Here is a 20,859-nt window from a genome sequence, read left to right as displayed (position 1 = left end):
CAAACATCACACACACACACAGAGTACTGTTCATCTCTACATTAAATCGAGATACTCTAGACAGAAAAAAAAGAGAGAAAAAACATCAACAGCAGTACAAATGTGTACAACAACAAAGAAGGGATTGATACAGAGAGTATCATCTTATTAGAATATTCAGAATGATGTACTCAAATTTGTAGTTGGAGAGCCAATTGGCACAAGTGGTAAAATAGATTTTGCACGTACAGTGAACCCTCGGTTATCTGACCCCTTTGTTCTCAGGCTATGATAAATGTAGTGAATTGTTCGCCCATACATTTATATTATCAGAGCTATGTTGAAATACTCTAATAGAACATACACCAATACTCAAAATACTCTATAATAGAACAGTCATTTCCAATTTTGGATAAACAAGGGTATGGATAAATGAGGGTCGGATAACCAAAGATCTACTGAATCTTTTTAACCTACTGTATGACATTAAAACCATGAGGCACGCCCTTCAGGAAGTACCTAATTTATGGTAATGTACAAGTGATGCAAACAACAGGGGCACATGAGTACATATGGAGTAATTACTGTTTCCTTACTGTTGCCATGGCTTCAGATTTCTGTATAGTCTTTTGAGTATCACTGATAACTTCTTCCACAAGTGTTCTACAGTTAAGAGAAATTGCAGTGACACTGTAATGTTGTGCAGTAACTACATATACAGGTGTGTATGCAATTGTCATGTAAATTCTGCAACAATCAATTGAGTTTCACAACAAAATAATCCCTGCGCATGCCCACGCCCACATACACAGAGAGAGGTATTGTACTAACCTACACTCAAGCGTGCACTCCTGCACAGCTGCCTGTTGACTTTTCTTAATTTCATCCACCTCCCTTTGATGCTCATCTCGAAGTAGCTGCAAGCTCTTCTCTAATTGCAATTTCTCTGAAGACAACGTCTTCTTGGCCTTTCCTAGCTCCTTGGACAAGGTGGACACCTGTTTTATCCACCAAAATAAAGATGAACATACATTTAAATTATAGAGTTTGAGAATATTATATCAGCAAACAACTAAAAAGGCATACTCTTACACACTGGGTTGGACAATATTTCAATAAATCATCAATATTGTCTAATTAAGTGCTCACAATACAACTATCGCATATATTTTACCTTCGCAATAATATTGCAGTTTGCAATAATTATCGCACTTGTTGTCTAATTTGTGTCTATTCTATACCTCGCTCACATATGATGCAGTTTGTGTATATTATTGCTGGCCATGCCAATTGGTTAACCTTTTAGCAAAGAAGTTATGTTAAATTAGTAAACTAATTCTCAGATTATATTGACATTGCAGACTTCTCAAAATTTGTGGTTTTGTTTCAGTTTTCACATGCAATATATTGCAATAATCACATAAAACTCATGCAATAATCGCAGATCACAAATTAAATATTGCCTAATCCTATTACGCACAGACTAAAGATTCTCATACCAGCATATCTACTATAAAAAGACACAAAGACACCTCTACAATAATAATAAGGGCACTTTTACATAACACCAAAGTGTCTGGAAATGGCCCACTGTACTAAACATATTATTATGATTATAAATACAAACACAGTTTGCAATCAATTAAACTGGTGGGTCAGTTCCAGCTCAGGTACTATCTAGCACTTGAGAGCTGCAACACCCGGCAAAGGACTGAGGCTGGCAAGCAGAGCAAGTCTTTGTAGATGGATTTTTTTTTTTGTAAATCATGTAGTTATTATTTATTGCTTTAAAGTGTCCAGTATACCAATAGTGTAAGAATTATAAGCACAGGGTGAGTCAGCTATAGACAGGAATATGGCTTATATTACACGTACATACCTCAGTCTCTAATTTGCCTTTTGCCGCTTCCAGTTTCTGGTTGTCCTTCTTCAACTTGTTAATTTTCTTGTTCATGTCAACCAACTCCTTGCTGAGGTTCTGTTCATTCAGTGAACTACACACACAACACAACACAAATGCCTATTACCTAAAGCCATTTCTTGCTTGTATTGTATGCAAATGTGACCTGTATGATGTAATGATTAAAGTAGTTGGTTGTTACATTACTTTTTCTCCAACATTTCCACATACTATTTTAGACAGCTCGGACTACTGAATACCAGGCAAGTCACAAGGAGTTCACACAACTAAGAATTTCCATTGCAACTGTCTAAATACAGTAATGTCGGCCTACTTTATTCCACGGAATGGACTGGACCCGCGGACTGGACTGGACTTGCAGACTGAGCTGGAAACAGCTTTTAAACAATAACCCCCAGGAATTATCCATCTCTTGCAACACTGGAGACACCTACAACTGTGCTGCTGCTGGCTCTTCCTTACAAGTCATGACACTAGCGCATGCACTAATTAATTAGAATACACTTACGATGCATATGTATTAGCAGTGATACAGCGTGATAGAGGCTATTCTTGTAGCGTAGATGTTTTCCTGTGTTGCTTTAGCACTAGTGTTAGCTACAGCTGTAGAGATGAGCCAGTCATTATTCTTAGCAGGTAGCTAGGTGGCACCACCAGGCAAGGTGATGGGGCTATGCAAATAATCTGGCTCATCACTACAACCCTAATGCTAGTGTTAAGTACTGAAGCAACCAAGGAAAACATGTACGTTACAACAGTAGCCTCTGTCACGCTTTATCACCGCGAGTACACGTGTATCGTAAATGTATTCTAATTGATTAGTGCATGCACTAGTGTCATCTGACTTGTAAGGCAGAGCACTACCAGCAGTTATAGCTCGATAGTGGTGTCTCCAGTGTTGCAAGAGATGGATAATGCCTGGATTATTGCTTAAAGCTGTTTCCAGCTCAGTCCACGAGTCCAGTCCGTGTATGCGCTAGTGTCATGACTTGTAAGGAAGAGCCAGCAGCAGCACAGTTATAGCTTGATAGTGGTGTCTCCAGTGTTGCAAGAGATGATAATTCCTGGATTATTGTTTAAAAGCTGTTTCCAGCTCAGTCCGCAAGTCCAGTCCAGTCCAGTCCAGAATAAAGTAGGCCAGTAATGTCAGAGGTTTATAATACATTATAGTGAGTGGATACCCACACACTGTTCCTCTTTTTTTTTTTTTGGATAACTGTAGTTAGAAGGTGCACCCACCGCTACATGTATGTACACAGAGAGCTCTGTACAAATATTCTAATAGAATTATTACTCTAATTAAATGTACCCTAGTGCTGAAATATTCTAATTGAACAGTCACTATTAATGGTGTATTGTACTTACTGCTGTGAGTTTGATCGTTGCATCTTTGAGCTCTGTTCCTGAAGGTTCTTCATCTCTTCCTTGTGTTTCTCCTCTATAATGGCCACTTCCTGTTCATATGATTCAGTATAATTCTCCAGCTCCTTCCTCCTGCACCCTAACTCTTCACTCTTCTTAGACAGCTCATCTGTGAGGTTACGAATCTTGCTGTTTAGCTCACCAATCTCTAGCTCATGGGAACCATTGATACACTGTATCTCCTTACTGTGTTTGGTGTTAACTGTCTTTAACTTGCCAGTTAGTTCCTTCACCTCTGTTTTTAGGTTGGCTTCTTTAATGGCTAGTTTTTCCACACGTGTCTGCACTGATTTATGATCATCTTGGAGATTAGTTAGCTGCATTTCAAGTGTGGCACATTGCTTCTTTTGGTCGGCTAACTGAGCTTCAAGACCTGCCTGTGCAATATCTGCTTTCTCCATGGCCACCTTCAGAGCTACTGCATGTGAACGCTTCTCATCTTCGAGGGTGTCTGTCAACTTTTCAACATTAGTTTCAAGGGCACTTCTCTTCTGGTTGCTCTTCTCAAGCTCCTTCTTTACCACACTTAGTTGACATTGACATTCTTCTGCCAACTCTTCAGCTTCTACAGCAGTTGTTTTCAACACATCCTGTTGGTGCAGCAACTCTTTGTTCTGCTCCAGCTGCACATTACAATGGGTTTTCTGCATCTCAAGTGACTCCTTCATGTCCGCCAGTTCACGCACAACTCGTTCTGAAAATGTAAACACAATGTAGATATAAGCACAGCTAGGGTTGTACGTGTAGTGTGCATAACCACCCAGCACACACATTGTACCTTTCTCTTCCCTCTCCTGTTTCAAGTCCACAGTCAAGTGTGCCAGCTGCTCCTTTAGGTCCTGTGGCTGATCAAGGCTGCAGTCAGCAAGAAGTGATGCCCGACTCTTCCGTCTGTCTTCTACATCATTCTCCAACATTGTACACTACAACACAAGCAAATATTTAGTTAATAAAAGTACAGTATGAACAACTTGCACACTACACACTACAGCATTTGTTTATCAGTGCTCGAATGTCTCTGTGTAACAGGGTTCATTTGTATTTGTGTTCATCATGCTGTATCCGGTAATAGGTTTTCAGACAAGTGCAATGGAGATTCTGAAGCCTAAGTACAAACTTGTAATATACTTTCGGGAAAAAAAAACATCACTTCTGAATTAACACACCAGCAGTAAAGGTACTTATAGCTTGTGTGCAATATGTGCTTCAACAAGATAGCTATACATATGATACAGGGGTGTAAATCACTTTTATAAAAGGAGAAATCCCTTATGAAAATTTTGAGTGCAACTTATGTGCAGATTGCAATTGCATGCGTGCAGTGCTCTTAAATTGACCGCAAACTGACCGCACAACAACAGCACAACTTTGTACATATTGTGCACACGTACAGTTTAACAGCAACAAAGCAGCAAGTTATTTTGCTGCTTTATTGCATGTGTGCAGTTGGCTACCATATGACAGCATCCCCTTGCTTTCATTTGCTGTCATATTGCATGTGTGCAGTTACAGCATTGTGTTGCTGTTGTTTGCTGGCGATTTGCATGTGTACAGATATGAAAGTTATAGTTACTGTTTGATTTGCTTACAAACTGCACACATGCAGTTTGTGGCCTTCTGCATACATGCATATGTATACAATATGAAACTACCAATCAGATCAAGTTCAACTTGTAATTCAAAAATTGCGCCAAAACTGTTGCTTTTGAAAATCTGTTGGATGTTGGCAAGAAAATAAGACAGCTTCAACCACTTCTGCTACGCTACAATTTTAGCCTTTATTAGTGGGATGTGGCATTCTACAACTACTGGTGGTGGTAGTACATGACATTACAAGTACAGCTGAGTTTGGCGACTTGCTACGGGTCACAGGTGGAGGCAACAGGTGAAGAAATATTACTGAACATTGCTGAAAATCAGTAAAAGAACTACTGCTACACATGAATATGGTTTCTCTGTAACAAGGCATGGGAGTGATTTGAAGTCTCTAGGCTTACCATTGATAACATCCTAGAAGGAGAGTATGGAACTAGAAATCAAGCTCAGCAAAAGTGCAACAGTGTGTGAAGTGATAATGTGTACCAGTAAAGAATAGACTGTAGTATGGCTAATAATAATACAGTAACTGACTTTGGTGGTTTGTAACTACATGTATTTCTTCTAACTCAGAATTGAGAGTAATTTTAAATACGTTAAGCAATATGAAATAAAGCGAAAAGGTTTGTAAGCTGCACGCATGCAATCGCTCAGTTTCCAAACTGCTCACAAGTTGCACACATGCGATAGCATACATGCAAGTGTTTACATGCAACAACTATGAAACTGCATGTGTGCAATTGGGCCAAATACTGTCAAGTTGCATACATGCACAAGTATACAAGCAAAACAACAGCACTATAGTACGTTCACGTTGAGCTGAATCCTCAAAAACATTTAATAACTCATGGATGCAATTACACACGATCTTGAAATTTGGCTCATTTGTAGTACTGCTTGATCCGCTAAAAATATTTCAAAATCTTTGTGTTCAGATGTTTGACATAATATTTACGGCCAATCAAAATTTTCACAATACATTTCCTATGGGGAAGTCATATAAGTACAGTGTCCATTACAGCCCTTTCCTGAACTTGTAATGGAGCCAAACCGTATGTGTCTGTTGTTGACACCTTTGCCGTTACCAATAATCATCTGGTTAGCTGAAATGTTAACTCTGATGAGAAAAAATCCACTTTTAATTTTTAGCTGTTTTTCAGGATTCAGCTCAACGTGAACATACTATAGCATGTGTGCAGCATAATTTTTTTTTCATAAGGGATAGGACACACAAGATAATGCGCACAGTTACGTACAGTATGTACGTAATTTCATTCACTTTCAAGAGAAGAAAATGATGGTAATAGTTAACAATGGAAACAGTACATGGACTAGCTAAAAATGTATTTACTCACCTTTTGTTGCAGTGACTCTAGTTCAGTTGTAAGTTGCTTCCTGCTTGCTACTAGTTCTTCTTTAGTCACATCCAGCTCTTTCTGCAAGCGTGCAATAGTGTCACCTGCCTCTGAGACCTGTTAATAGATTACACAATTCATTACAAATGGTATGCAGTGATGTGTGTGTGTGTGTGTTATGTGCATCTACTGTGTGCATGCACACATGTCACATGCACACTGTCTTGTTATGTGTGAGTTGTCAAATTGCACACACACCTTGCGATTGTGTTTCTGATGTTTGGAATCCAGCTCCTTCTTAGTCACTTCAAGTTCCTCTACTATCTTATCTAGCTCCGCCTGAATGGATGACTTCCTGTAATGAAGAGTACCAAGAGATGAGCCCCTAGTATCATGGTTCCACAATATCAGCATATGCACATACAGTACATACTCTTTGCTTACATATATAGCAAGCTAGAGCTTAGGATTCCAAATAAATCATTAACTGGACAAGATATCAGGGCAAAATCTGATTCAAGATTTGAGAATTTGAGGTAGGCCTGACTGATATAAATGTATAGCAAATATCATGGACACAGAAAAATTTGTCCTAGGATTTGTAGCCATGTGGCATTGCAGAAAAGCATATTGAAACAATACACTGTTTGTTATAGATCATACTAATGATACAAAGCAAAATAATCAAAGCCTCCAGCAGCTGTGCCAAACACAGCCAAAAGCTGAACCAGGCGTTGTTGTATTACAATCAGGTAGAGTCAGTGTATGCAAACATACAAAATACACGTACTGTTGGGCCAGTTGTTGTTTCTCTGTCTTTAATAGGGCCATTTTCTCTTCCAAAGACCTGACAGTCTTCTTCGCCTCTTCTTCCTTCTTGTGCGCCTCAAGCACCTCAATTGACATCACATTGACCCTCTGGTTACAAGAGACAAGGTCTTCCTCCTGTTTCCCAGTAACTACTAACATTTCTAATGTAGGGAGTAGTAGATGTAATTTAGACAGTAAGACACTACACACAGACATGATACAGGGATGTACCCAGGTTTAGAGTAGTGGTGGCTACATGAAACAGAAGATTTAGGATAAGACATGTGGGCCTTAATTTGTATAAGTTAGAGGTGAATCTGTAGTGGTTGTGGTGGCTACTTTATTTGAGTGGTGGCTGCATGGTCCTGACCACTGCCGACCACATCCTTGGCTATACAAACACACACACACACACACACACACACACACACACACACACACACACACACACACACACACACACACACACACACACACACACACACACACACACACACACACAATCATTCACTAACTGTCAGTGAATTCCTTGTCTTTCTTAGCTATTTCATGTTTCAAATTTTGAATTTCTTCTCTCAGTAAACGAATCTGCTTTATATGCTCTTCCTGCAGCACAAATGAAGTGAAACACTGGTGGTCAGTTTAGTGAGTTTACCTCATCTCGTTCTTTTTCCAGTTTTCGTTTCTTGCGTGTGTAGACCTGTGTCTCTAAGACATTCCTCTCCAAGATCTCAATCTTCTTCTCATACAAGTCTTCCATTAGCTCTTCTCTCTCCATCACGGATTTTCTGTGAGGACCCAGGAGTAACAACAGCATTATATGTACACCACACAGACATTGTACAGTGACATAAATACATACATAATATGCACACATACATACACTTATATAATATGGATATATATGAAAGAATAACTACAGATACGCACTACATATACACACAGACAGATAGACACACGTGTGCATGCACATACGTACTTGTGTTCTTCTTGAATAACAGAAAATCTTTCTGAAAATTCCTTCCATAGCTGCTGTCGAAGGGTCGCTGCTTGCTGAAAGTTCTCCAACTTGAGTCTCTTAACTTCTTCGAACAACTGTTCATTTTCTTTTTCAGAGTCTTCTAAATGATGTTCCACCTCCTAACAGACACAAACACACAAGATTGTACATACTTTTCTGCAAAAAGAAAAGAAAACAAACAAACAAACCCAGATAGTAGCCACTCCACAGCCTAGAATTATTGTCATAAGAGCTATCCTCAGATAAGAGCAGTGGCTTGCATCTGAATAAATTATACTGATGCAAGTGTTGATAAGACATGTTTGAGGCAAAGAGTTGTTTTAAGCCAAGCGTATTTTTGACAGAAGTTACTGTAAAATGAATGATAGTATTGAAGAATGATTATAACAGTTACCCATGAATCCATATAAATGCTATGGGCTGCTACCACACGAGCCCATAGTAGCCATCTTCACATAGTAGCCATCTTCACATAGTAGCCGCAGGGTTTTCCTTAATGAAAGTTATAGGCTATTAACCAGTCAAATACGGTACTTTATAGTCTCATCAACAAGAAGCTATAGCTGTATATATGATCACATTTTACTGTATTACTAAAAATAAACAGTAGGTCACTACACATGCACATACCTCACAGTACTTGTACAGCTCAATATAGTACTCATAGGTCTGTTCAGCAGTCCAGCAATTAGTTTGGTCTTGTGTGGGAGCAGTCTCCCATGGGGCTATCGACCGCTTCTGTTGCAGCAGCCTTTCCTGTCTGGTGGATGAGTGACTGAGTGTGTTATCTGCTTCAGGTTCACTCTCTTCACACTTGGACACATTCTGGATTTGTGTCTCTTCCACTGATGGGGCTGCTTTTCCAGAATATGGACACACCTACACATAAACAATGGATAGCCTATATAGTCTTGTTATACACATACAGTGTACATACAATACAAAGCTAAAATGTAAATGTATATTTAGTGCTTCAAAGTATATACATACCTGGTTGGCTATAGCAGAGAATTTCAGCACTTGTAGGGTCTCATCAAACACATTGGAGGCAGGGCTTACATTGACCAGCAGCATTACACGACCCTGACCTGCACACTGACCCTTCCCAACAAAGAAGTTCTGAAATAGTTGAGTCAACTTGCTTTCTCGGAACGGTACAATACGTAGCTCTGTTTTCCTGTAAAAGAAGGCAGAATAAAGAAACATAATGAGACATACCCCTGCACAAAGGCATGTAAGCACTCACACATTTACAATAGCAAGTATTCTCTTACTTTTTCTTTTGGTTTAATCTGATGGTGTCAATACAACGTCCCAGTACCATTAGGGACACGTTAATGTTTCCTGCCTCCCTAGCTCGTGTGCCAACCACTTGTGTCTTGGCAGTCCGCTCACTACCAGCCAGGTCAACAATAGATATACGATTGACACGGGCACAAGTTGGTTTAGCTGTGTTGTCAGTCTGCACAAGCTTTACTGTGAACACACAATGGCTGTATGGACAAAGAACATACAAGTATTACACTATTTTCCTTTTTAAAATACACACACACGCGCGAAGATCAATAACACATCTTACCCAAGTACTTACACATAAACACACACAAATTGTATATACCTCCTGCTAGAAGCATAGTTCAACATGGTGGCAGCCATTTTCCTATTACACTGTGCGTATTTGCACAGTAAGATAACTTCCTCGATTGACTCCACCTTGACCTCTTTCAAACCTGCACAGATGGACACAAATTAAAGACTAGGAAGCTTTTACAGCATATTTTTTTTGGAATCTTGCCATGTTTAATACACATGCATGTACTTTAAACTTTCACGATTGAATTCAAACCATACCAATCAGGGATGAAGATCATTGCTGTAGAATCGTGATAACACAACTGTGCATCATTAATAGGAAATACATCACAGTTTTTAAACAGCTTGCATGGCTGGTTGAAAATTCGCGCATGCGTATTTCAAAATGGCAAGATTACAAAGAAACGTTGTATACAGAGGTATGTACACGCAGTACACACTACTTTTGTTTAGTTAACCATAGTAATTCACTATTTTTTTTTGCGTGCAAAATAAATTTTGCTATAGTATGTTCACGTTGAGCTGAATCCTCAAAAACATTTAATAACTCATGGATGCAATTACACACGATCTTGAAATTTGGCTCAATTGTAGTACTGCTTGATCCGCTAAAAATATTTCAAAATCATTTTGTTCAAATGTTTGACATAATATTTACAGCCAATCAAAATTTTCACAATACATTTCCTATTGGGAAGCCATATAAGTACAGCGTCCATTACAGCCCTTTCCCGAACTTGTAATGGAGCCAAACTGTACATGTCTGTTGTTGACTCCTTTGCTGTTACCAATAATCATCTGGTTGGCTGAAATGTTAACTCTATTGAGAAAAAATCCACTTTTAATTTTTAGCTGTTTTTCAGGATTCAGCTCAACGTGAACATACTATAGCAAAAATACAAAAAACAATTTACACCACTGCTTGTTACATTAAGTATTACAGAATGTGGTGAGACAGATGCTCTGGATACAAGAAAAGAAATTTTTATCAAGAAATAAAGTGAATATTGGTAAAACTAATACTCACCACACACACACACACACACACACACACACACACACACACACACACACACACACACACACACACACACACACACACACACGTACGTAAATACATACCCTTAACATAACAATTCTTGTGCCTGTCATGGGCCAATTTAAGAACTGTCCTCTTAATCTTCTTCTTCCTATCTTTAACCTTTGATTGTTCTTCAAGCTGAACATCATCAATGAGATCATAAATAAACTCGTTGTAGATCTCTGCACATGACACCCAGATGGAGTAACGGCGATCTTCAGCTTCCTCGTCCAATACTGCTTTGGACTCATTCAACAGTTCAGTCAAATTAAGGGTGCTTGCTGATTCTAGATTGCTCAGCTGTGACTGCTCTATTGACATTCCTAGATTATGTGATACATTAAATGTATGTGATACATTAATGTTAGGGACAGACTCTAGTTACCTTCTGGAAGCTGGCTGTCAGTCAAGGTAACTGTAGAATTAGCTTCACTCATGATGCTGACATTGTCTGACACAACAGTAGCCTAAAAATATCAGTTTATACAAGGCTTTGTTATGTGCCTATCAATGTAATGTCTGATTACCACAGGTACGGGCTGAGAGTGGGGAAAGGTCGGGGATGGTGGGGGAATTGATCCTAAATTTCCCCAGCATAGTGGGGATTTGTCCTCATTAAAGGAATTCACTCAGACAGCAAAAGTGTGTGCTTTCAGTTTAGGAAGGAGTGTCTCGGGTGCTAGCTACTACATTCATATAAGAATCCACTCAAACTAACTCATCGCTAGACCAATGCCACACAACCATACAAATCCCGGGGTTTGCAAGTCAAGACTTGGTCAGGGTTTGCATCGCCAGTACTTCCCCAGTAGGTGGGGAATTGTAATTTTCAGAGATGCAAATCCCCACCTCAGCCCATATCAGCGGTAGTTGGGGATTACATTGATAGGTGCATTATAGTACAGAATTTACCTTCTTTACTAGTGCATCCTTAAAGCCTGCTTCAATCTTTTGCTCCTCCTTACTCAGATAGCGTAATTCTGAATAATTCTTTGGCTTGAGTAGATGTCCCTGGTCCAGCTTATCGCCAACTGTGTTAAAAATAACTCCCAAAGTTCTGGGCAATATTCCTGGGTCTGTAGGAGTCCCTAGGATTGTGTGAGTCTTCCCAGAGTTAGTGACACCATAACTAAACAACAAACAATCATGACCACCAAAAAACTCTTGAAGCAGGTCCGGCGACAGCTCGTTAAACACATTTTTTTGCGAGGCTTCCGGTCTAAATATATGAGAGAACAAAAACTGTTGAGGAAATTCACAAGTCCCCCGCTGATTGTTCTTGTATGTTATGGAATCTTTAGATGGTTTAACCTGGAGGACGTTGCTTGATACAACCTCCATGCATTTATCCTTGTCATCTCGGTGAGAAATCGGCTTAATACGCAAATACGTCAGGACAGGTTGGTCTGCTGATAGAATTGACTCGCGGCGAAACACATTTTCTTCGCTGTCTATGCTACCGAAGTTTAATCGTTTCCTAATCGTGCCGCCTTCTTCCATTACAATGAACTCAATCTGAATCACGTTTAAATTCAAAATTTTCCGCGCATATAACGCGCATGCGCAGTGCCTCAGATCCGTCAGTGTGATTGTGGGTCCTGTGCTTCAACTTAGTCACTAATGGCATCTGAAGAGAAAGACAAGTAATAAAAGTTAACTGTATACATTACGTGTTGTGCTTGTTGTAATGATACTGAACCGCTAGCTTCTAGAGGACTACATCTTGGTTGTTGTTTCCGGTGGTATCACGTGCAGTTGTACATGTGCAGCATAATATTATATTAATCATAATAATAATAATAATTATGTTTACCATGCCATAAAATAGTATGATGGATTTCTGCATGCCATTCTCACTATTTCATCTAATAGTCTATTAATGTGTATTTACATTGGCTGATGTGTTGTGTATTTTCCACCTAAATTGATGGGTAATGTCTGGTGTATGTAGCCCTGAAGCTGAAAAGGACAGTCTTGTTGAGCAACTTCAAAAGCTGCTCACAACAAATGATAGCGATAAAAATGAAGTGATGGAGATGCTGAGAGACCCTGCACTCATCAAACGACTGATGGTACTCACTGAAAAACAGGTACACTACTGTCCTGGGGCTGCTACTGTTCCTACTCTTTATAAATGACATTACCTCCAATTTAACATCCAGCTGTCGCCTTTATGCAGATGACTGTATTCTGTACAGACGTATTGACTCCCAATCCGATGTAAATTATATATATATGCTCTCCAAGAAGACCTTAAGCAACTTGAAATCTGGGAAAAGTATGGAACATGAAATTTAATTTAGATAAGTATATGGTGCTTCATATCACTTTGAAAAGAAACCCGCTAGCTACTATCTAATATTCACTTCACGGACATACTTAGGAGTTCTTTTAGATTCCAAGCTATCCTTCAACCAACATATACATGCCACATGTCGAAAAGCAAATTCAGTTCTAACATTCCTTCGCTGCAACCTAAAGCGTTGTCACAAAAAAGTTAAAATAGATTCTTATAACTTGTTTGTCAAACCAATTTTAAATTATGCAGCTATGTATGGTCACCATATACCCAACATCACACCCATAACAGGGGCGGATCCAGAGTTTGGAAAGAGGGGGGGGGGGGGGGGGTACCTTGCTGAAAAACAGTTGAATACCAAAATAAAAAAAGGTTACAACAATAATAACTAGTTATCCTTTACCGAATATATCACATCTGTTATGTACAATAAAAATCCTATTTATAGCTTCATAGGTAAGCTACACTCCCTCATGAACATTGTGACTGCTTTATTAGAGTAATTGACTGCTCTATTAGAGTATCTCGATCTTGTATGCAATTTCTTGAAGGGGGGGGTTTGCCCCAAATGCCCCATCCTGGATCCACCATTGCATAAATTGGAAGCCATCCAAAGATGTACTACCCGCTTTGTGATGTCAGACTACCACCGAACAAGTAGTGTGTCTGCCATGATCAACTCACTTAACTGGCAATCCATCAGCAGACAGCATGAGGAATTGCATTTAATTATGTTTTTCAAGATTGTTGAATTACCCTTACCAGATTACATCACACTAGCACCTAGAGTCATGACTGGAGACAGTATTAAATTTTTAATGCCTTTAATCACTGTGAACCCCTACAAGTTTAGTTTCTTCCCCAGATCAATCAGTAAATGGAACAAATTACCCCCTTGTGATTGCTCCGTAGATTGTTTCAAGATCATGCTAAAATCAATGACTGAAATTATTCAATTACACCCATTAATGAGGTTTACATTTAATTTAATAATGTAATAATAATACATGCTTAATTATTTTATAGTATATGTTCCCAGTTCGTAGAAGCATTCCTCAGTTTGCCGGTCATTACGTAATATGCTTATCTGTTTTATTACAATGCACAGACCTCAAACTCAAGTGTAGTACCCATGATTAGTAAACTGTGACCATTGTAATAACCACACAAATAAACTTGGATGTTTTCTTGTCAACAAAATGTATTTATAAATGTGTACCTTTGACTTGTGGAATACATGTTCAAAGTTTCATAGTAATGATAGCTCAAAATACTGGTTTTCCTGATGTACTTGACTAGAAACAGTGTGTACTTCATTGCTCCATGTGTTACCCTGGTGTATGGGTCAGATTAGAAAAAGATTCTGATCAGGCTGAGTATTAAATTGTGATAATTGTACCAAGTACACAATACAATGTATGTAATGGTTAGTAAGTTATGTGCTTTGAAAAATTGACAGGGTTATATATGCATGCATATCACTACTACCACTACTGCATGTAACACCCTACCTTCCATCCACACAGAATTCAGTAAACTTTTACATTTTCATGGCAATCCACAAAAGAATGGTTTCCACCTACAGTTATTTCCATCTTACAGGAGACCTTTCTTCATCTGGCAGCGAAGCACAGCTCACAGACTATATTGTCAGCATTAATTCAGTTGTATCGAGATTCCAATTTGTTATCGGATGTCTTGAGTCGCAAAAATGCTCACCAGTGCAATCCACTACGTCAGTCCATCCTAAATGGTCATTTTGAGAACACCGTGCTACTATTCAAGGAGTGCTTATCAGTTGCTAAGGATGCCATCTCAACTGTTGACACTAATGGTATGTGTGACAATATTTTGTTTGTTTTGCTGCATACAGTGGAGCTTCACTTAAAAAAACTCCCCACATCAGGAAAAAAATCTCCTTAATAAGGACAAAGAGGTTGTGGTCTAACTCCATGTGTTACCAATTAGGAAAACAACCATAAGTTATACAGGTAAATGCTTGAAAAGTTTTCAACATCTTTAGTGTTGACTGCCCTTCTTACAAAGTAATTCTGATTACAGCAGAACCTCTCTATTACAGACATTTGGGACCCAGAAATTTTAAAGCTGTTATATAGATGTCCACTTTGTTATTCACTTAGTATTCAGTACCATCAAGAGTAAATAATGGAAGAGAGAGTATCCAACTGCCATATACTGCATCAAAAATGAGCATGTCAAGCAGAGAAGCCATCCCGTAGTGCTATCAAAGTAAGTGTTGAATGAAGTAATAAACACCTTCTAGCTCAGACTGTTTGACTTCAAATCATGCCTGGGCACTTCAAACAGACTGACCTAGCAGGTGTTTATTACTTCATTCAACACTGTCTTTGAAAGCACTACAGGATGGCTTCTCTACTTGATGTGCTCATTTTTGATGCAGTATATGGCAGTTGGATACTCTCTCTTCCATTATTTACTCTTGGTACCATGTATACCATGTGTGTATATGTTTGAATCTGTACGTGCACTGTACATTGTATGTATTTTGCTAATTTTATGTAGCGTACATGTACAGTGACTATTTGATACTGTATGTTCTCACAGGTAATTGTATTCTTCATGATGTTGCATCATCCAACTTTCAGTCAAACACTGCTGTACTGAGGTTCCTCCTGGGATACCCTTGTTGTCATGACATGTTACTATATAAGGCTGATGGTTTCAGAGGTGATAGAAATGTACTCCCTGTGGATCTGGCTAAACAGAATTTGGTCAGTGAGACCAAGAGTACGTGTGTAATAAGAATTTGCGTACTCTGTTTATATGTGTATAGTATAAACCTGAAAAATGCGACTATTTATGTGAAATCAATGGGGGACACACACTACACTACACTATACTACACACACTAGCTGCTTCATAATCATGTTTTATTTTAGCGTGAGAATGAACAGAGGGTTAAATGGGCCAAACAAAAAGTGGAGTTTCAAATGAAGGTCTCCAAACTACCTGACATTCACAAGCAGCAGCGTATAGACTTTGCCATCAAATTCCCAAAGGTAATCAAGAGTAATGTTATGAAGTCTTGATGTAAAATGTTTGCATTTTTCTCTAGCAAAATTTGGACTTATTTACAGAAATGGTGTCCATTTTGGAAATGCCAACTACAGAAGCAAAGGTATTATTTGATACTACGTAGGTGGCAAAAAAGGAAATGTTTTTTTGTTAATTATACTCTACACGTACGTATCTCCAGTTGAAGGTGATGGAACTTAAGACAAAGGAAGAAGAAGAGAGCCGGGTCAAGCAGCAAAAGGAGAAACTAAGAACTGTTTTATCTCAAATGGTGACAGAGAAGAAGTACGTGCAGATACATACCTGTATGTTCTATTAGAATAATTAACAGCAGGTACCAAAATTTCTTGACTTTTTTTGTGTTGTTTACAGCTGGGAAGAGATGTTGGAGTATCTACTGTCAGACAGCACAAGTGTTAGGAAGGTATTTATATGTGTGCAACTCATGATCTCTACTGTGTTTGGTTGGACACTACAGTCTTCAGTTGAAGTACTAGCTGAACTACTACAACAAAGTAATAAAAAAATTGAACTGCCCATGAAGCCAGAAGTGCTGGCTATGATCAAGGTGAGAATTGATACAGTGTAAGTTGTGTTATATCACAATGATATGTGAGAAGAGTACTATAAAACACTAGTAGATTTGTTAACATCTTTTGTATCTGTCAGGAAAGCTACCACACATTACAGTACCTGAATTACCATGCATAACCATTAGAAGGATAAATTTGTACTAAAGTGTGCACCCTTTAGCTTTGGATTGTGTAATGTACTATCCTCCACATTTGAAGTACATTAAATGAAACATGCACAAACTACTGTATATAACAGCATCTTTCTGAGTTACAAAAAGGAAAAAGAAAATGAGGAATGTTATTTCTCATATCCAAATTCGTAAGAGGAGGTTGGCATGACTGAGTTACAGTATGCGTGTTGTGTTAAAATTATGTTTTTGGTTTCTCTCTCTGTCACGCACGCATGCATGCAACCCTCAACACACACGTGCGCACGCACACCCTCAACACACTGATGTACACACGTACATGCTTTAATATTTTGTCACGCTTACCAAACAGTTAAAGAAACTTCAGATGTCAGTATACTATTGTAGTTAAGAGAATACATCAATACCAAACTTATATACGTACAGTAACAACACATGATTAAGAACATTCAGCACAAAGTATTGAAGTCACAAATTGATGCAAAAACACACAACAGAAGTGTCATGATTACACCACACCTTTTTCACACTAGTCTAATTTGCACTCTTTTAGAATTCAGCTGTTTGGATTAGATGTTAGTACACTATGAGGAGCCAAAATCACTACAGGTCAATACCTCAGTATCCTAATCACCAGTTTATTAGAATGCAATACTGTAGGTACAGAGTATTTAACTCAGCTTTCATTTCATGTAGGATTTCATGCAATTGCCAGAAGATGATCCAGTTGTCGCTCACACTTGTCAACTTATTTCAGTTTATACTGCAAATGATGAAAACCATCAGATACTTCTCAGTGATGTAAGTGACTGTGAGTAAGGCAGATGTAGACCTAGCCATTGTATAGACTGTATAATTATTGCCCAGTGTATGCATATTGTAACTTGCATAGCATGATCATCCACAATACATTTGCACAAGCGTTGTATAAATTGTTTATGGCCTAGATTATCTGTAGGCCAGTAGTGGACATGCACCAGGATTCTAGATTTTATTGTGTTTGATATGTGTCTGTCTGTCTGTCTGCACTAATATAATGCAAAAATGTTAACTTTTTCTTCGCATTTACAAACAGTTTCACCCTGATGTGTTTTTTTACATGTTTTGTTTCATGTAGGACAAAGTTGTGTCAACTTCACTATACTTGTTGTGTTCACTACATCACAAACTGCAGTTAACTTGTGCTACTCTATTAGCTAACCTAGCAACCAATCCTTTTGACAAGTATGTAGCATATGTGTGATACTGTGTACTACTATTATGTACTGATACTACTCTTGTGTATACATATCTGTATAGATGCTTCACTTGATTCACTTGTGGTCTAAACAGTAGCACGTATATATATATATATATATAGTTATAGAACCTGCCTTTCACGAATACCAGGGATTTCAGCAGTCATCTCGAGGACTGACTGTACTTTTTGCTGACAGATTGAGCCAAGCTGTAACTGTGGTTTAGCCCCTCCATTGTTTCCAGAAGTTCATGATCACTGGCAACATTCTAGAACTGAATAATATCTTATTAATTTTTAAGGCTTAATCTTTGAGCCCACAAAATATGTTACATTGACTGTGTTTTGTTACTGATTGTTTCAGGTAGTAAATAAGTGGTTTTGTGTGTTTCCTCCGGATTAGGCCTAACATCATTGATGTGTGAGACTGATCCTTCTGAAATATAATAAATTTAGGCAAATTAGCAAATTAGTTCTATATTTAAATATTGGTATACATTTCTCCGTAATAAATATCTCTCAATTTTTTTTTCCAATTTATTATTTGGATTTTGCAAAATACTGCCAAAATTTACGGTGTAAAATTTACAGTGTATGGTTCTAAATAAGCTACAGTATTGTTTTGCACACAGAGCTGTACATGAAACATGGATCCAGCCATTATTGTTGATAATGAATTATTCTACTTGTTCAAAGGCCAGGGAGTAAGTGCCACTCCTTACTATACTGAACACATGTGGTATACAGTACTGTTGTTCAGGGAGGCTGGTAGAGCTCTGAAAATATTAGAAGTTGAATCCTCATGTGATCCTGGAAGTTGGGATTGTAGACAAGTAGCAATATGGATGGAGAGCCATTCCGTTAGTTTGTGTGTTCTATGCATTACTGTACCACTTGTAAGGGAAGGGAGTCTACAATGCTCCTGCTAGGATGTGACATTTCTCCCTGAGCTCCTAAACTAAGCACTATTACATATTTTGCATATTGTTGTGAGTGGCGATTGTTCTAACATACTTTATTTCCTTGGTTTAACGTCAATATTAGCTGCACTTGAGTGATGCCACAATCACATTTGAAAATAAGGTCTTAAACATCTTTTTCTAACATCCAAGTAGTGGTCAAGTTTGACTAAGGTTATAAACACCATGGCATTTACACAGTACACCAATTTTGTAATATTTTTCTGGATGTGTATGAGGTTGTGTGGATCCTTGCCCTAAACGTCAAGTAGTTACATTGTTTGTAAACTATGCTTATGCATACAGGGTTTATCTCTTGAGTGTACATTAGATAAGTTGTTGTTGTTGTTGTTATTGTTGTTGCTGTTGGTGTATGTACAGTATGTGTTTCACATATGTCTTGTAGAAAATAGAAAAACATGTGGACTATCGGAAACAATTTTTTGAAGCTGAAATTAATGGTCTTCACCTGCTAGAACTCTCTGCACTTGAAATGGCTGGTAAGAATTTATAATAATCAATAAGTGTTCATTTGTTATACTATACTTTTATCAGGTCTTGGAGTAAAATATGTATCAGACCAAAGAGTACTATCAGAATTGATAGATGGTATGTATTCGTCTAATAGTTTACTACAGTGGAGCTGCCAACTATCAAACTAACTTTTGGTTCATTTTTGTTGTCATAAAAAGGTTTACGTACTGTGCATGTAAAACAGCTAGACAATGTTGGGACCAAACTTTTTGCCGAGGCCTTTTTTGTTTTCAATTTATTTGTCACATGTTCTAGAACTCAGGAGAATGAAGATGAGATCTGTAGTGGGAAGGAAAGACATTTTTCTAAGCTATGCACATATGAATATTGAATTTAGCCGTAAAATAAAAGTAAGGAGATGAATGCAACTTTTCAAGCTGCAACAATGCTTGTATTGTTATATACACACTACACAGGCTGCACTGAATGAGGCTGGGTACTCTGTATGGATTGATGAAGCTGGTATAAGAGCTGGTCACAAGTGGAGAAACGAAATTGCTGATGGCATACAGGTCTTGTCTTTAACTAAGTAGTGATGTGCGATATATCGAAAAAATATTGATTTTGCGATAATTTTGTTGATATTGTTATCGTATCGATTTTCGATACTGCTTTAGCAGATTTCGATATTTATCAAAAAGGTAATATTTTGCGATAATTATCGAAATATCGAAGAATATTTCGATAAATCTACAGCATTTAGTGTGTGATTGCGCGATCACGCTAGAAATGAAGGTTGGTTCTGTATAGTCTGGCGGCGCCCGCCCCTTCGCATGGAGTAAGGGTCTGGTATGCTTAGTATAGTGGAGTTGTACCGGATTACCAAAAACTGGTGCAACCAATCAGAATGCTCCACATTTAATCAGTGCATTTTTGTTTATGTTACGTCAAAAGAATGAATCAAATGCCCTAACAGTACTGAAAGAAACAAAAGGAGTTAGCTAATAAAGAATAAAGAGAAAAAAAGTGTTATTTCGGGAAGGGCTTTTTGCCTTATTTGATACACGAAAAACCCAGGTTACGCTCTGATTTCCTAGGTAGGGAGACACGTGTATTCTATAAAAGCAGACCAATCCACTTTCGCCTGTGTAAAGGCGAAGAAAGTTCAATATCACTGCCACAGTTTTGGGTGAGGCACTTCCGTTAAGACCATTTCGTTACGTCATTACATTCAAATTAAATTCCTCCAGAACAACTTGGTGATACTAAGCATACCAGACCCTTACTCTATACGAAGGGGGCGGGCGCCGCCAGACTAGGTTCTGTACTAT

At 38.3% G+C, this 20,859-nt stretch overlaps 2 protein-coding genes across 5 annotated transcripts in view; one reads left to right on the top strand and one right to left on the bottom strand.

Annotated features, from left to right (window-relative positions):
• Positions 1-12,338, bottom strand: part of LOC136261462 (kinesin-like protein KIF20B) — an 18,529-nt gene extending 6,191 nt beyond the window's left edge. The window contains exons 1-18 of the mRNA XM_066055470.1: positions 11,691-12,338; positions 11,164-11,245; positions 10,820-11,101; positions 9,723-9,834; positions 9,379-9,597; positions 9,095-9,281; positions 8,735-8,983; positions 8,063-8,223; positions 7,739-7,871; positions 7,599-7,689; positions 7,064-7,244; positions 6,532-6,628; positions 6,274-6,390; positions 4,101-4,245; positions 3,266-4,016; positions 1,859-1,973; positions 811-977; positions 576-642 (exon numbers count right to left, since the gene is read on the bottom strand). Coding sequence (XP_065911542.1) covers positions 576-642; positions 811-977; positions 1,859-1,973; positions 3,266-4,016; positions 4,101-4,245; positions 6,274-6,390; positions 6,532-6,628; positions 7,064-7,244; positions 7,599-7,689; positions 7,739-7,871; positions 8,063-8,223; positions 8,735-8,983; positions 9,095-9,281; positions 9,379-9,597; positions 9,723-9,834; positions 10,820-11,101; positions 11,164-11,245; positions 11,691-12,278 — 3,744 coding nt within the window. The 5' untranslated portion in view covers positions 12,279-12,338. The remainder of the gene's footprint in view (positions 1-575; positions 643-810; positions 978-1,858; positions 1,974-3,265; positions 4,017-4,100; positions 4,246-6,273; positions 6,391-6,531; positions 6,629-7,063; positions 7,245-7,598; positions 7,690-7,738; positions 7,872-8,062; positions 8,224-8,734; positions 8,984-9,094; positions 9,282-9,378; positions 9,598-9,722; positions 9,835-10,819; positions 11,102-11,163; positions 11,246-11,690) is intronic.
• Positions 12,324-20,859, top strand: part of LOC136261464 (uncharacterized) — an 11,550-nt gene continuing 3,014 nt past the window's right edge. For 3 of the 4 annotated variants that reach the window (XR_010703911.1, XM_066055472.1, XM_066055474.1), the window contains exons 1-16: positions 12,324-12,421; positions 12,730-12,868; positions 14,680-14,911; positions 15,664-15,830; positions 15,999-16,118; positions 16,175-16,237; positions 16,316-16,419; positions 16,507-16,702; positions 17,555-17,659; positions 17,976-18,082; positions 18,728-18,799; positions 18,856-18,955; positions 19,461-19,554; positions 19,610-19,663; positions 19,844-19,938; positions 20,005-20,100. Coding sequence is in view for 3 of the 4 variants with exons in the window: in XM_066055472.1 (XP_065911544.1) it covers positions 12,399-12,421; positions 12,730-12,868; positions 14,680-14,911; positions 15,664-15,830; positions 15,999-16,118; positions 16,175-16,237; positions 16,316-16,419; positions 16,507-16,702; positions 17,555-17,659; positions 17,976-18,082; positions 18,728-18,799; positions 18,856-18,955; positions 19,461-19,554; positions 19,610-19,663; positions 19,844-19,938; positions 20,005-20,100 (1,767 nt within the window). In the remaining variant the exon portion in view is untranslated. The remainder of the gene's footprint in view (positions 12,422-12,729; positions 12,869-14,679; positions 14,912-15,663; positions 15,831-15,998; positions 16,119-16,174; positions 16,238-16,315; positions 16,420-16,506; positions 16,703-17,554; positions 17,660-17,975; positions 18,083-18,727; positions 18,800-18,855; positions 18,956-19,460; positions 19,555-19,609; positions 19,664-19,843; positions 19,939-20,004; positions 20,101-20,859) is intronic. The other variant, XM_066055473.1, reaches the window with a different exon arrangement.

The sequence above is a fragment of the Dysidea avara genome, chromosome 7, assembly GCF_963678975.1.
Source record: "Dysidea avara chromosome 7, odDysAvar1.4, whole genome shotgun sequence".
Classification (NCBI taxonomy): Eukaryota; Metazoa; Porifera; class Demospongiae; order Dictyoceratida; family Dysideidae; genus Dysidea; species Dysidea avara.
This window is presented reverse-complemented; position numbering and strand designations above follow the sequence as displayed.